We start from the raw sequence: 14,987 nt of genomic DNA, 5'->3' as shown, positions 1-14,987 counted from the left end.
ATTGCTTTCGAAAATCAACAGGCGAAATTCTTTTTATCCATTTTTTTCACAATAACAAAAGTTGCTTCACTCAAAATACTATAATTCACAAAGTAATGATCTCGACTAAATAAAAAAACATATGGATTTAATTCTAGTAGCGCCATCTATGTGTCAGGCCGGGGACTTTTCAATTGACATGTTATATTCTTATTTAACCTCTGATGAACTGCAGGCAATATGCAGTCATGATAGTAGAATCTGGATAACTTAAAGACTGAGGATTGTTTTTGCTATAAAGAACTCAAGGAATGGTTCCATTCAATTACCTGCTGACAGAGACCCATGTAAAAATATTTTGAAGAAACAGATATAAAGAAGATCGGACAAAGTACTATTGGGCACCCACAAAAAATAAACTCTAAATGTGTTACTTAACAAATTCGTATATACAGAATATATGTGCAGGTATTTCAATTATGAATTTTATGTCGAAAATCAACTTTTATGGATTTCGTAATTTCTCCCTGCAGTCATGAAAATTTCTAAATTTAGCCAACTAGTTTATACATTTTCGTCAACTATTGCGTAAATTGTTGGCTGTTTTTTTCTTTTTCTACCCACGTTGTTCTAGAATCGAATTAATCCGTTTCTAACGTTATTTTTAGACGCACGATAGCTTATTTTGATCGAATTCTGTAAACATCGTGGATAATTTCCTGTGTAATAATAATCAAACTGATGACAATGTTGCCTTTTCGCGTATCTACCGATTGAAATTCGATTAAGAATCATAAGTGCGCTAAAAATAGCTGGATATCGGTTGCGCCCGTTCCGAGTCGTGTCTAGCCATAAAATATCACCATCGTCGTTTATTCAATTTTGCAGAACGATTCTTGCCGAAGTTTTCTTAAATAATACGAAAATCCGGTTGGAAAAATAAATTTCCGTAATATATGTTGGCATTTTTAGGCGAATGCTTTACGGCCAAGAGAAAATTTAAAGGTAAAACATACAAAATGCTGAAACTAACGGTTTATTTTATGTTTAGTTTCATTTTATGAAGAAGTAGGTAGATTTATATCCACAGACATTTCAAAATACATCAAAAGAACTCTGAAATTGATGATTTCAGTTAAAATTTACAGATCAAAGCTATACAAGCTTGACTCCATCGTTCTTTTAAAGAATACCTTGTATAATAAATATTCTTGAAGTGTGTAGGAGAACATACACATCAAGAGATTAAGTGTATTTAATTTTTTTTATTCAAATGAATCAGCAGATTTATATCATGGTAAAAATATTTATTTTAAGACAACTAATACTTTAGTTTATCTATAATTTCACTTTATAAAGCATACAATGATTTACATTCACAAGCATTTCAAAATACATTTAAAAAACGTTGAAATTAATGGTTTGTGCTAAAATTTATAGATGAAATGTTTACAAACATAACTCTACAGTTCATCCAAAGAATACTTTGAGTAATAGATATTGTCGAAGATTGTAGAAGAGAGTAAACGTTGAATTAAAATATATAACTGTTTCTCTCAGTATAATTGTTTTAAAAGTATCGCTGGGTCACAGTTTATATTTATACGTAGAAGAAAGATTATTATTTTCACGGACAAAAACTCAAAATCATCCTTGACCTATATAGCAAGAATATAAACGACATTTAAAATGTAAATTGATACGAGATATTGTATTTTCTTGTGACGCTCTACTAGAAGTTACAACAATATTCTGTATTGTTCGTTTGACTGGATAAATAAGTTTTCTTTGAACTGCATTTGAATTTTCGATCCTTAGGTTACCTTATTATTCATTTGCATAAACATAATGTACTTTATTATAAATTTTATTGTTTGATAATAACAACATGATTGTATTGTATGTAACACAACTCGTATAGTAGTATCAAATTTTAACTTTTATTTTACATTGTTTTTTCTTACTGTGGTTTAAAATTTTGGCAATTATGGCATTAAATACAAGTTCTTTTCAAGTTCAAGTAATTCTTTTTGAAGTTATACTAAAATATTTTACATTCTAAAATGAAGCTTATTAAACAAAGTTGAAAAATTGCTATATATTATACTGACACCACTCAGTGAAATTCAAAGATTTTTAGACTTCCTATAGTATCCCTTTACACTTTAGATAGTCCATAAGTTATAAGAGTTACGCACAACATTTACAGACCGATCGATTTGTACTTTTACCAAGCTCTAGATTAATTCATCTCAAAACAACAATTGAATAACAAAAACACTCAAAAAAATAGAGGTAAATAAATAATTACAGTTTTGATTTGAAATACCGAAATTTAAAAGGCATCGAAGAATTCCTTGAGCAACTCGGATGGCTGTCTGTGTTGAATCTTTGACCTCCGAGGGCTTCTTTCAGTGGTGTAAACATGTGGTAGTATCAGGGTGATAAATAAAGACTGTAGGCGGGTGTTCCAGTACCTCCTATCTTAATTCCGATAGTGTATCGAGCGTGAGAGGCGTGGTATGATGACACGCGTTATCCTGGAGAAGAATCGCACTTCGTGCTAGAATACTCCTCCTTTTCGAGCGACAAATGGGTTTCAAGAGTTTTTGGAGAAGGTTAGAGTATTATACAGCATTAATGATACGTTGGGTGCGTAGGAACTCTACGATTAGTACGCCCTGCCGATCTCAGAACACCGTTAGACAACATCTTGCATTCAGTAAGCGGCGACAAACTTTCAACCGCGTAAATTTTTGCTCGAAATTTAGTTTAGGAATCCATCGCGCCCTTAGTCTGTGATATTAAAGGTGTTCGTGGATAATAAACTCAAACACTACCAATACTGATGCCGAAATCAGGAGAAATTGCTGGAACATTCATTCTACGGTCCTACAAAATGAGTTGTTCTACGCGGCGAATATTGTCTGGTGTGATACTGGTTCGCGGTCGACGATCATGCGGCTCATTCTCGACGGTTTCGCGGCCATCCTTGAATGCTTTGACCCATTTAAACACGGCAGCCGTACTCAGGCATTCACTACCTAACCGATTTCGCAAAAGCAACAAAATTTCTGTCTTTTTAACGCCTTCCCACACTAAAAAACGAATGACAATATGTTGCGCAAAGACGGTCGGCACTTGACGTTCACCCTTGGTTTGAAACATGCGCTCCTGACGAAAACTGTGCGACACTTTTCGCAAGGGACCCAGCTATCACATACTCAAGCCACGACCTTCAAAACATACATGCGTGCCATCTACAGCGTTTGTCTCCATCATATTTCAACCACCCTCGTATATATGTAGAATTCGATCAAAAAATATAATTTAGAGAAAAAAAATCCATACAATTCGGGATTAATAAGTTCATTTCCTCAGATCCACTCCAAAGTAACCCTATAAAGTTGAGCCGCCATTCATTTAAGAAAATATATATTTTAACAAAGATTACGAACAAAAAAGTTTCCTTAAGCTGGAAGATGATTTGTTTAGAACGGGCTATCCATTTTTAGGCACGGATACTCCGCTCGAAAAGAAAAAAGTAATGCCGAGAAAAAAATCCCCGAACCCCTTAAATCTTCGTTACATAATTTAACGAAGATTAGGTTGACGTCGTTAAAGAGGTTTAATGAGGTTAAAAAATTGGGTTAAAAATGAAACGTCCACGAGATGCGCGATATCGGAAGTAATGGACATTGTTTCGTGTTCGTCTTCGTTGTGGATATAGCAATCGGAATTTCTGAGATAATTACAAAGATATCCGTTTATCAACTATCATTAATACATTAATAATTGAATCAGAGGAATAGCTAAACTATAAGTAATTTTATAGGTATATTTATCTGTATTTTATTATGAATTATATTTTATTATTTTTGCAAATTTCAAGAAACTAAAGTACTCACAAGAAGCTAAATCTAAATACCTCTCGTTTCAAAGTCCAATGACGTCGAATATGTATTTCTGCTATTAACTGATAGATGGTACTCCATAAATTTATTCAACAACCTAATATGAAAGAATTTGATTGCATGTTTCATGGAAAGATTCAATAGTATTTAGTAGTAACTACAAATTAAAATTCCATTAAAAATGCTTTGATTACAAATAATGCAACATTTAAACTTGTAGGAATGTTCGTCTGGTCGGTCGGAATGTGTGGCTGTCGATGCCACAAACACTCAATACCATTTTGTGGAAGGAATTCGCACGAGAACTGAAAACACTGGTTGAATAAAAACATGTTTATGTCGATATTGAATGATACATGTGGTCGACGGGAGAATGGACAGGATATTAGGTTAGGTAAAAGAAATACGGTAGCGCTGTGGAAGTGGTATTGTTACAAGGGGCCAGAGAAATGAATAGAGAACGAGACGTCGTCCTGGTGGTCTTTTATAGACGGGAATCGCGTGGTACCAATCCACCAGCGCTGCCAAACTTCGACTTTGATGTATGATGAATTTGAATGCGTGGTGGCCTAAAGGATTAATTTTCATTCAATGATTTGAAAATTATCTTTAAAGATAACTTTTCATAGAATTACCAGAAGTTAAAAAAAGGTTTTTTGATGGTATATAAAAATCGAGTTAAAGATATTCGAATATTTAAAGTTATTAATATAAGTTAAAGATATAATAGATAGAATAAAAGATAAAATAGAATAATAGATAAGATATAATAGATAGGATAGTTAAAGATATTCGTTGACAGTGTTGTGCGTCAAGACAGTTCAATTATTAATACTATTTACACTATCGATAACCTTATAAATAAAGTAATATTTTCAATGTTAGTACAATCTATTTTTAAATCATATTGGCTGAATTAATTTTTTTTATGTTTTTATGAAAAATCAACTTTAACAAAAATATACATTATAATTTCCAAAATCCTTAGTCCGAAAATTGTGGAAAATATTCTGGACATCATTATTTTCTCAATAAAAACATTCAGTTCTAGCCTCAAATATCGCACATGGGCATGTTACATTGAATTACACTGCTTGGTATGTTTAGGATCAATTTTCCCAGGCAGGCATTCTATGTTCACTCAATAATAGAGATTTTGACTGTAGATCATCAAGTTAAACAAACTTTAAAAAAGAAAATAAAAAACGAATAAATTTACGACCTGGACCATAATTTTCCGTCAAAAATATTCAGAAAATATCCGTTTCTTTGCAATAGTGGAACACAATTGTTCTATAGACACTTCACAAAAATAAATAAAGCTCACTAAAAATTAAAAAATAATCAAACATAACATATACATAATAATCGTTGTAATAACTATATAAAAATAAACAAAAGCCTGATTTAACCATCTGCTATACATATTTTATATTCTACTACATACACACAATTTAGCTTAATACGAACAAAAACCTACTTATCTATTTACAATATTATTTAAGCTACTACCAACTGACTACTGACAACTGAAGTTGGCGCCGAACCCAAACAGTAATATTAATTTAGATTTGTTTTGGTGGTAATTTATCTCTGTTGTTATATATTTGTTAACAATCACAAATAATAAACAATCACAAACATAAATTTACGACCATGGCCCAGCAGGATTCGAACCCGCAACTATCGCAACAATAGGCTTTATTCTATTTTTAGAGTTATGCAATCCCTATGAGGAAAAATAGGAATAAATAAATAATAATTGAAAATAAGGGGGGCTTCAGGCCCCGGGGTCCGCTACCTAGCCTAGGCGATTTGACAAATATTTTAACTAACCAACAACAAAATGTCATTGTCCCCGCGGAGAATCGAACCCGCAACCTCCGTTTGGCAGTTAAACGCTTTAACCATTACACCATAAAATCAGTGGTCTACAATATTTCTACGAAGTCTTATATGCTATAGTTAGGGCTGAAAAAGCAAACTGAATGGCTTTTATACTGAACGACCGATTTTCAGTCACATCAGCACAGCAATAACATTATACGCTAATATATGATTATTTTAGATAAGAAATATGTGAAAACTTTGTAAGTGCCTTTGAAATTTTAATGTTTCTCTCATTTTACATATAATCATATAATACTTATTGCTCACCAAACTTGCCTAGTTTTGACGTTCTAGGAGATTAATAAAAAATAAATATCACACAAAACCCATTTTATAACTATGAAGTATAAGATAAATAATCTAAATAACTATAATGTATATTATACTGTCACTGTATGCTCATTAAATTACAGAGTCAAAAAGCCTGATTATTTTGAGTGTGTATCCTGCTAGAATATTATCCAAGAGTTCAAGGAAAACCAGTAAACTTATTCTGATCTTGGCCATTACTCATTACCATAAACACCATACAAATTTCTGATGAGCTTGCTTAGTATTATTTCACAACCAGTAAAATTGTCAGGAAGTTCCATTTAAGTATTGCCATAGATATGTAGCTTTAAAGTGGTCTGTTAGGAAAAAATAATTTATTTCTTTTATAAATTTATATATAGTTATTTATAATATTTATATCCACTTATATCAGGGCTTTCCATCCCGAGTTCTCCAATTCTGAGAAATTACCTCTAAACTCCTACGCTTCGAGGGAAACAATATCTGCACTTTGATGATTAAGGAGAAGCAAACTGAATAAAGTAAATATGGCCTATTTGCTCGAGACCGATTAACCCTTACGGTTTCGCTGGAGGACCACGCCGTCGCGGTATGAGAATTTATCGCCTGCACATGAAATTCCAAAGATCCCTCGAAAAACCGTCTCCATTACGTATGCCTATCATGTTATCTAGCTCTCCAGTTTGCAAAAAAATTAAGTATATTATAGGGTAATACAGTAAAATTGATTTAATACATATTTTATCGTTATGAACTTCATGTATTTTTAATTCAGATCAATATAAAAGCACTGTATATATATTCTGTCCAAAGTTTGTACATACGTCATCTAAATTTGTGACATTAAAACGTTGCAATGTTGCCGCACCAACCCTGACTTTTAGTTCAGTTTGGCTTTAACATACAACAAAATTCTAATCTAAATGAAATAATTCAACAAAAATTTGTACATAAAAAGTACACCTAAAAACTGCAGTTAATTATACAGCCACAATAGTTTATAGGTTAGAGTTATAACCCTAGAGTTATAATATCACTAATTCTTTCAAGTATTTTGTATACGTCTGACAACCAGACGTCTTTGAATAGATTATATACAGTAATAGTTAATAGATGATTGCTTGATGTAATATGATGATTTTTGTATTCTAGATACTAGTAAGTGTTTTAAATGTAATAAATTAAGGCTTGGTATTTATTTAAAGATTCTACTAAAATATTAGCCAATACTAGAATATGTCAAGATGAGTTTCTAAAACTTTCAAATCTGTCCAACAAAATGTTCAGAAGCGACTAAAACAATAGCTGTAAATATTTTGAAATAATTTTTGTTTCATTCTACATGAGATGGACAAAATAATATGAACACCTGAAATATACGTAATATATATTTACGAATATGATATTTAGTCAACTAGGACTCTGCTTAGCTTTTTCTCTTGGCTTTAATTATCATTCAATTATCAACATTTAAGATCATATACTATCCATACGTAAGTATGGTTCAAAATGTATGAAACTTCATTCGAAAATCACATTTTTCAACTATTTATTGGTTACCCAAAGTCTGAAGTATTATGCTAGGATGTGTAAAACTAGATATATGATAGTATTAACTAGTATTTAATAACATCATTCATGATCATGCTAATATTTAATATATAATAATATTTGTTCATTTTGCTTTCCTATAACTTTGCTCAAAGAAAAGATAAGTAAGTTTGATTTTCATAAAAAGTTTATTTGGTCTTTACGTTTTTTTCTTTTCGTTATGTTGACAAATTATATCGGCTAAATGGTGACTAGTGGTGATGCTCTATGCAACATTTGGCTCTCAACTTACTTATATTTTCTTTGAGCAAAGTTATAGGCAGTCAAAATGATAGCGGGACTTTGTCCCACGATGTATATACAGCGGCTTCACTTACACTTTCGACACTTCAAAAATATTCAGACATCCTACAAATCTATTCCGAGAAAAAATGCGGCTGTTGTAAAAGCAAATAATAGCTCAACGCCTTATTATTCATCATGTTCATTCGAAAATTGTCCGAAAGATGTGTTCATATGACCCGCCCTATATGAAAAATGACGCACATCTTACGTTAATCGATGGTAATAACACATATAACCCTCAAGATAAATAGTTCCGGTTAGATTATTTCCGGGAAGTGGCAAAAACCAAGTCCGCCCTGCAGCTCGCCGGTTCCAACAGATAGTATATCAGAAAAATAACGTCCGTTAGTCGGCCATCATATTTTTCAACACCTCGGTCTCCGCGGGCCATGCCCGAAAGCCTCTTTGCAGCCGTGACGTAGGAACGCCATAGATTATAGTCATTCGGTCATCCCGAACTGATACCCGTTTATTAAACCACTAATTTATCAAAATTATTAAGATAAATGGTATCGGTTTTTCGATTTATCTCTTGGAGCGCCTTAACGGCCGATATTTAAGCGGGCGGGGAGAGACCTTTTAAATCGATAAAATGATGAATGTATCACTATCTGGCTCGGCTTATTACCGAATATAGATAGCGGGCCAATATACATTAATTACGGTTTGATTAAACGCTTGTTGCTATATTTCCCGCCTCTACTTGAATTCTGATTTCGACTTCCGACTCTATACCACCGTTATAACAAATAGAGAAGATTTAAATCGAAATAGTCCGAAATCAAACCAACTTTTTTCTTAAGCTGTGTCATATTTTAAAATCATAACGTTATTATTAAATGCATCTATTCCAGCACGTCATCTCAATTTATGACATCAAAACGGTGCAATGTTTCCATCTCTAACGTTGACATTTTAAGCATTTTATTTTATTTCAGCCTCGATATATAACAACATTCTAATATAAATAAAATAATAACATATAAATTTCATAAAATGTATATATATATATATATATATATATACATATATATATATATATATATGCATATATATATATATGTATATATATATATATATATATATATATATATATATATGTATATGAGGGTGGCTCAAATATGATCGAGACAAATAGTCTGACACGTTTATTTACTAATGAAAAAAATTACAAAAATTGGTAGTTTTCCTGGGTATTTTACCTCACTAGTTACGCATTTTGTCTATCTTAACGGAAATTTTTTGATGCCGGTGTCGAAGAATTCCTTGGGCAACTCGGACAGCCATGTGCGCACGAAGTCCTCTACCTCGTCGTCGGTTTTGGATCTTTGACCTCCGAGGACTTCTTTCAGTGGTCCGAAATGTGGTAGTCGCAAAGTGATCGGTACTCAATAATCCTACTCAAGTACTCACTACCTAACTGATTTCGCAAGTATAGTTAATTAAACAGCTACAATAGTTTGTCGGTTAGAGTTATTTTACTCATTTAGATTGAACCCTTTTCCAAAACAGCTATGGTGTCGCCTGGCAGCCTAATAAGCCTAATTAACAATTATGTATCCGAGTAATCTCCTTGTATATTTTAATGAAATGCTCATAGATATTCTAAATAATTACATGCATATCTACGCACATAAATCTCTACGATATGATTTTCTAGAATTATCCTATTAATTATATACTCACCTTTAATTGTTTCCACTAGCATCACCCTGTCTTGTAATACCACATCCAGAAAGTTTCCTTCAATTACTGTCACATTCTGAACCACTATTCAAGGCAATAACTGAACTGTTAATTTCCAATCTAATACTAGATTACAATTCCACCATTTCTCAATGTCTTCTTCTGCGTGTCTGACGCAGTTCATCCAAACCGAATGGTTTTATTATAAAGAGTTTATTGCTTTCCACACATCTAAACAGTTCTTGCCTATATATCTTTCTCAGCCAGCATATCTACTGCAGTAATTCTTTACCACATCTCATAACAATGCAATTTTATTGAATATTCAATGATATTGTGGAAGGCGTTACACTATGTGGCCATATTATTCAGTCATCTTATTATTCAGGTAATCCTTAACTGCGGCGTTTGCTGATCACTTGTTGGGATCTTTTTGTTTCTAGAATGAAGAACAATATCTGCAATGAATTATTAAAAAATATTATCATTTACAAAAACTAACCAAATATTATTCTATCTTTTACCTTTTTTCCATCAACTTTTGTTTCATCAGCACTTGTTCACAGCTTTGTACTGCGCGTGGTACAAGACCATTTCTGTACCCATAGCTTGTAATTTACCACGTTTACCGAGCATATAACATCCACAAACATAATAATATACAAGCACTTTTTATTAAATGTTTTATAATATTGCCTTCCATCTGAATGAACAACAAACATGTGTGTTTTAGTTATTATTCTCCTATTGAATCTAGAATATGTTTAGCAAAATAAAATAGAAGTTATCCTATTAATGAATACAATCCTAGTTATCATGAGCTTCAGCAATATCTATATCATCAATGGAGGGAGGTTCTCATTTATCTGATTTATATCAACGAAACCTATAACTATTTCGGAGACTGGAAGAAGCATTGGCGTGAATGATTATTTTGAAGGCGATAAAATACAATAAATATAAGAATATAAACAATCGTTTATGTTTTCTTACAAATGCCATACTATTTCTTAATCACAATACATAGACATATTGTCTTTTATTATTTATATATTAACTTGGTTTTATTTCTTTTTTTACAGACTGAACAATAATCATGGAACAGTTTGAGCAACTTTTAACATGTGCAATTTGTCTCGACCGCTATCGCAATCCCAAATTGCTACCATGTCAGCACAGCTTCTGCATGGAACCTTGTTTGGAAGGTCTCGTGGACTATGTGAGACGCCAGGTATGTAGAATTTGCATTTGTAACTATGAACCTGTGTACCTAATAAATTCTGTGTAGAATATTAAGTATAACTTATAGCACCCTTTGTTGTGTAATAAAGAAAACAGGATTTTATGGATGTATTATAACAGGTATACCGGAAACGCATTACCGGTTTTTCTAACAGATGTCTCTGGACTTAAAAATGTAACATAAAATATTATATATTATAGTGTTATATTACATATAGTATATAGTAGCATTGGGAACTATCGACTGAAAACTGTCGAAACAGTCGATAGTCAAAAAACTAGCGACTGATAATAGTAATTACTATTTTCAGTCAAATGCACGGTTCGACTATTTTTTTCAGTTCATGATGTCAGACGAAGATGTACGAATCATTTCATGTATAAATTGTGAGAGAGGAAAGGACGGAGATAATTGCTAGGGGCAATTAATTTTATATGTGGTTATATTTTCCAACGGTAGTATAAGCGAGACAGAGCTGTATAAATTCCTTCACGAACTAACTTAAAAATAGAAAAGGAAAGAAATTACTGAATAATACTGTAATAATAATACATAACATGCAATTAATAATTTAATTTTAAACGAAGTAGAATTACTTTTATATTTTAATATACTGTGGATGTGTAAAAAGGAATGGAATTTTTCTATGGAATGAAATAATACCCCACAAATATTTTATTGTATTTGAATATGTTAACTGCTAATTCTAAGTAATATACTATAAGGAATATACACAATAGAACTTAAACAAAACCTAAAAACTAAAAATGTGCAATAATCATAAATACTATATAAAAATTAAATATATACCTAATCATAGAAAAAAACTAGTCCATGACTATTAAAAATGATCTGAATGAAATGATATAAATTCTTTATTTATTATTGAACGGAAATATTTTTTAACAAAAATCGAGAGAGTACTCCAAATATTACCTATTATTGCCATAAAATGCTATAATATTTTAATTTTTTTACCCTACAACATTAACAATCTTGAAAAATATTATAACAAATAATTAACAAATAATTAATATATAATATATATTGTTATTTACAAGCAAGCTATCAAAAAATCATAAAACTATATATATTACAAATAAATCTATGTAAGCATAAATTGAGTACATTTTTGTCAAGGTCGCGGCTAGGACAACAGTTAAAAATCAGTTGTATGAAACTAGTAGAACCAAAAATAGTAACTAAAAGTACAGGACTGTAATATAGTAAATAGTAACAAAATCAGTCGGACCGAAAATAGCGACTGAAAACAGTCGACTGAAACAGTCGATAGTAAAAAGTAGTCAATTACTAAACAGTAGATAATTGTTTTCAGTCGGTAGTTCCCAACACTATTCTATGGAATGCAAAGTTATGATTTGCCACATATGTCACTTTATTCAACTAACAACAAGCTTAAAAACGCCATAGGTTTATACCTCCTTGAAAATGTCCAGTTTCATGCGCGGAAACGTATATTTACGGCACGCATTATTTTTCTAAATTAATCAAAATAAAACGGCCGCTGAAAGTCATCTTTCACTGGAAGAAACATACGATGATTATATTCTAACCTTAAAAAGTTCTGGTAGGCCGAAAAAGTTTAAAGATGCGGAAATGCAAGAGTTATTGGATGAAGACCCAACTCAAACACAAAAAAATTGAGAAAATGATTGCCACATCAATTAAATGACAAGCAAATAGAAAATAAAAAAATCGTCTATAAAATGCCTCTTCAAAGATATGATCGGAAGCAAAATTCTGCATCGAATGGTGACGAGTAATAAAAAGTGGATTTACTTTTAAATTTCGAAGCGCAAAAAATCATGGTTATCACCTGGAGAACCCGGCCAATCCACTCCAAGGCCAAATCGTTTTGATCGCAAGTAATGCTCTGTATTTTGTGGCAGATCACAATGGCGCAGTGTATTAAAAACCATTTAAACCTGGTAAAACAGTTAATAGTGATCGCTATTAATAACAAATGATCAATTGGAACCACGCAGTGATCGCATAACGTCCAGAATGGACCCAAAAACAATGTAAAGCGATTTTACAACCCGATATCACCCCCTCTCATAAAACAAGAACCAGTCAGGAAGTTGAAAGCACTTAGATGGGACATATTATCACATCCGCGGGATTCTCCGGGCATTGTCCTGCCCAACTATCAACTTTTCGCTTCAATAGGACACGCGATTGAAAAGCAGCACTTTGCCCAATTCGAAGAAGTTAGAAAATGACTCGTTTTTTTGGGATGGCATCCATAAATTGCCAAGACGTATAGAATCTAGATTTTATCCGGTAATGACATTCCGGTATACCTGATGTTATAATCCTAAATCAAAAAAAGATTTTAAAGAATGATGTGAACTCAATAGCCAGTCGAACTAGAAAATTAATTTTGAAATGTATAACGATAATTGTCCACCCAGTCATGCAATGTAGTATATCTTGTTGTATTTTATATGTATCGTAAATTATATTTGAGTTTATAATATAATTTCTTCTGTGATAATTAAAACAGGCGATCGGTAAAATGTGATCTCTGAGGCTTCAATAGAAAACAAATGAAATGTTATCTGTTATGGTGGGTACAGACCTGAGCATTCGGGGCGAATTTCTTGGGAAAATTGAAAATGCGCATGAGCAGAACTCAATTCGGCGAACATTCGTGATGAACAGGTTTCAAAATTGGTTCAAAGTCGTAGTGCGCATGCACTTTGATTAGTTCCGGTGTTCGCCACAATGACTTTCAGCGCTTGGCGATGAACAACAGAACGCAATTCCAGCAGATGGCCAACAAATTTGAGCGAACGTGGGAAAAATTGGCGGGATTATGAATGACATATGTTTTGGTTCCGAGAAAGTAACCCTGTTTTTACGGTGGATACCTACACCTTCTTTGCACAACGCTTTCTCATACCCAAATATTCGTGAATGATATGATGTGCACGTTCAGTCGATATCTTTATTCTTTTTATTTAGTTCTCTATTTCATTCAATTTCAATTACGATAATTTAAAATCATTTTGTGGATCTTTTAAATGTTCTCATCGGTCTCATCTTTTAGCCATCCACTGCGGTCACCGTCTTCGGTGCTCATTTCACCGCGTCTAAACATAGCATACCAATCCTTGATGGTTGATTTTCCTAGGACAGTGTCCGGAAACTAGACATCAAGCCAAGTTTTTGTTTCAACTATATTTTTCCCTTCAAAAAGCAATATTTTATCAACACGCGAAATTACTTTTTATCCTTTTTTTTTCACAATAACAAAAGTTGCTTCACTCAAAATGTTATAATTCACAAACTAATGGTCCGACAGCTGTCAAGTTTATACACGCATCTCTTGAGGGTTAGGACTAACTAAAAAATAAATGTATTTAATTCTAGTAGCACCATCTATGTGTCATGCTGGGGACTTTTCAATTGACCTGTTACCACTGGCCGGATTAGTACGAATAAATATCTTCTAGAACTAGAATATTGCTCTCAAACACTGCCAAATAAGGATGATAGTGAAAATAGTCAATAAGGTTCAGTCTTGGTTTGAAAAACATTAGTATATCACCACATATGGACTTTCCTAGTCCACAATTGCCAAACTTTAAGATAACTGAACAATTATGCGGAGTTTTAAAGCAGATAATAAGAAGTAGATTTCAATCTCCAACGTCACTGAAGCAATTGAGTATGATTCGGTACAATAATAGATCGGTTGAAAACTAATCAGATCAGTCAGATATTCAGAATAGATTCCGCAAAGAATTTCAGCTATTTTAAAAGAAAATGGCGATGATCTATAATAACTAAAATCTTCTTCTTTTAATAGTCTTCAAATAAACTGCCACTGTGGTCTTTAGGGCATTACTTTCAATAACACACAAAATAACTTTAACTATACTTACTTGAGTTTATTATGGAATTAATCAATAGTAATTATTACATCTTGTCACCACTCTAACTCACTACACCTTCGACTTATAGACGTTCTTATATATAAAAAATTCAGTACGTGGAAATATGTTTTATGAATCTTCCGAATTTTCCTTTCCTCAGAAATTGGGGTCTCTGAAATAAGT

At 32.4% G+C, this 14,987-nt stretch overlaps 1 protein-coding gene across 6 annotated transcripts in view; it reads left to right on the top strand.

The window, feature by feature from the left end:
• Positions 1-14,987, top strand: part of tn (tripartite motif containing protein thin) — a 162,095-nt gene that overhangs the window by 118,028 nt on the left and 29,080 nt on the right. For all 6 annotated transcript variants that reach the window (XM_076396230.1, XM_076396233.1, XM_076396235.1 and 3 more), the window contains one exon: positions 10,742-10,890. In XM_076396230.1, coding sequence (XP_076252345.1) covers positions 10,756-10,890 — 135 coding nt within the window. In that variant the 5' untranslated portion in view covers positions 10,742-10,755. The remainder of the gene's footprint in view (positions 1-10,741; positions 10,891-14,987) is intronic.

The sequence above is a fragment of the Rhynchophorus ferrugineus genome, unplaced genomic scaffold, assembly GCF_030347505.1.
Source record: "Rhynchophorus ferrugineus isolate W39M unplaced genomic scaffold, kcgeb_rfMv2 rfM2, whole genome shotgun sequence".
Lineage (NCBI taxonomy): Eukaryota > Metazoa > Arthropoda > Insecta > Coleoptera > Curculionidae > Rhynchophorus > Rhynchophorus ferrugineus.
Note: the sequence above shows the minus strand (reverse complement) of the source record. Positions and strands in the feature narration are given on the sequence as shown.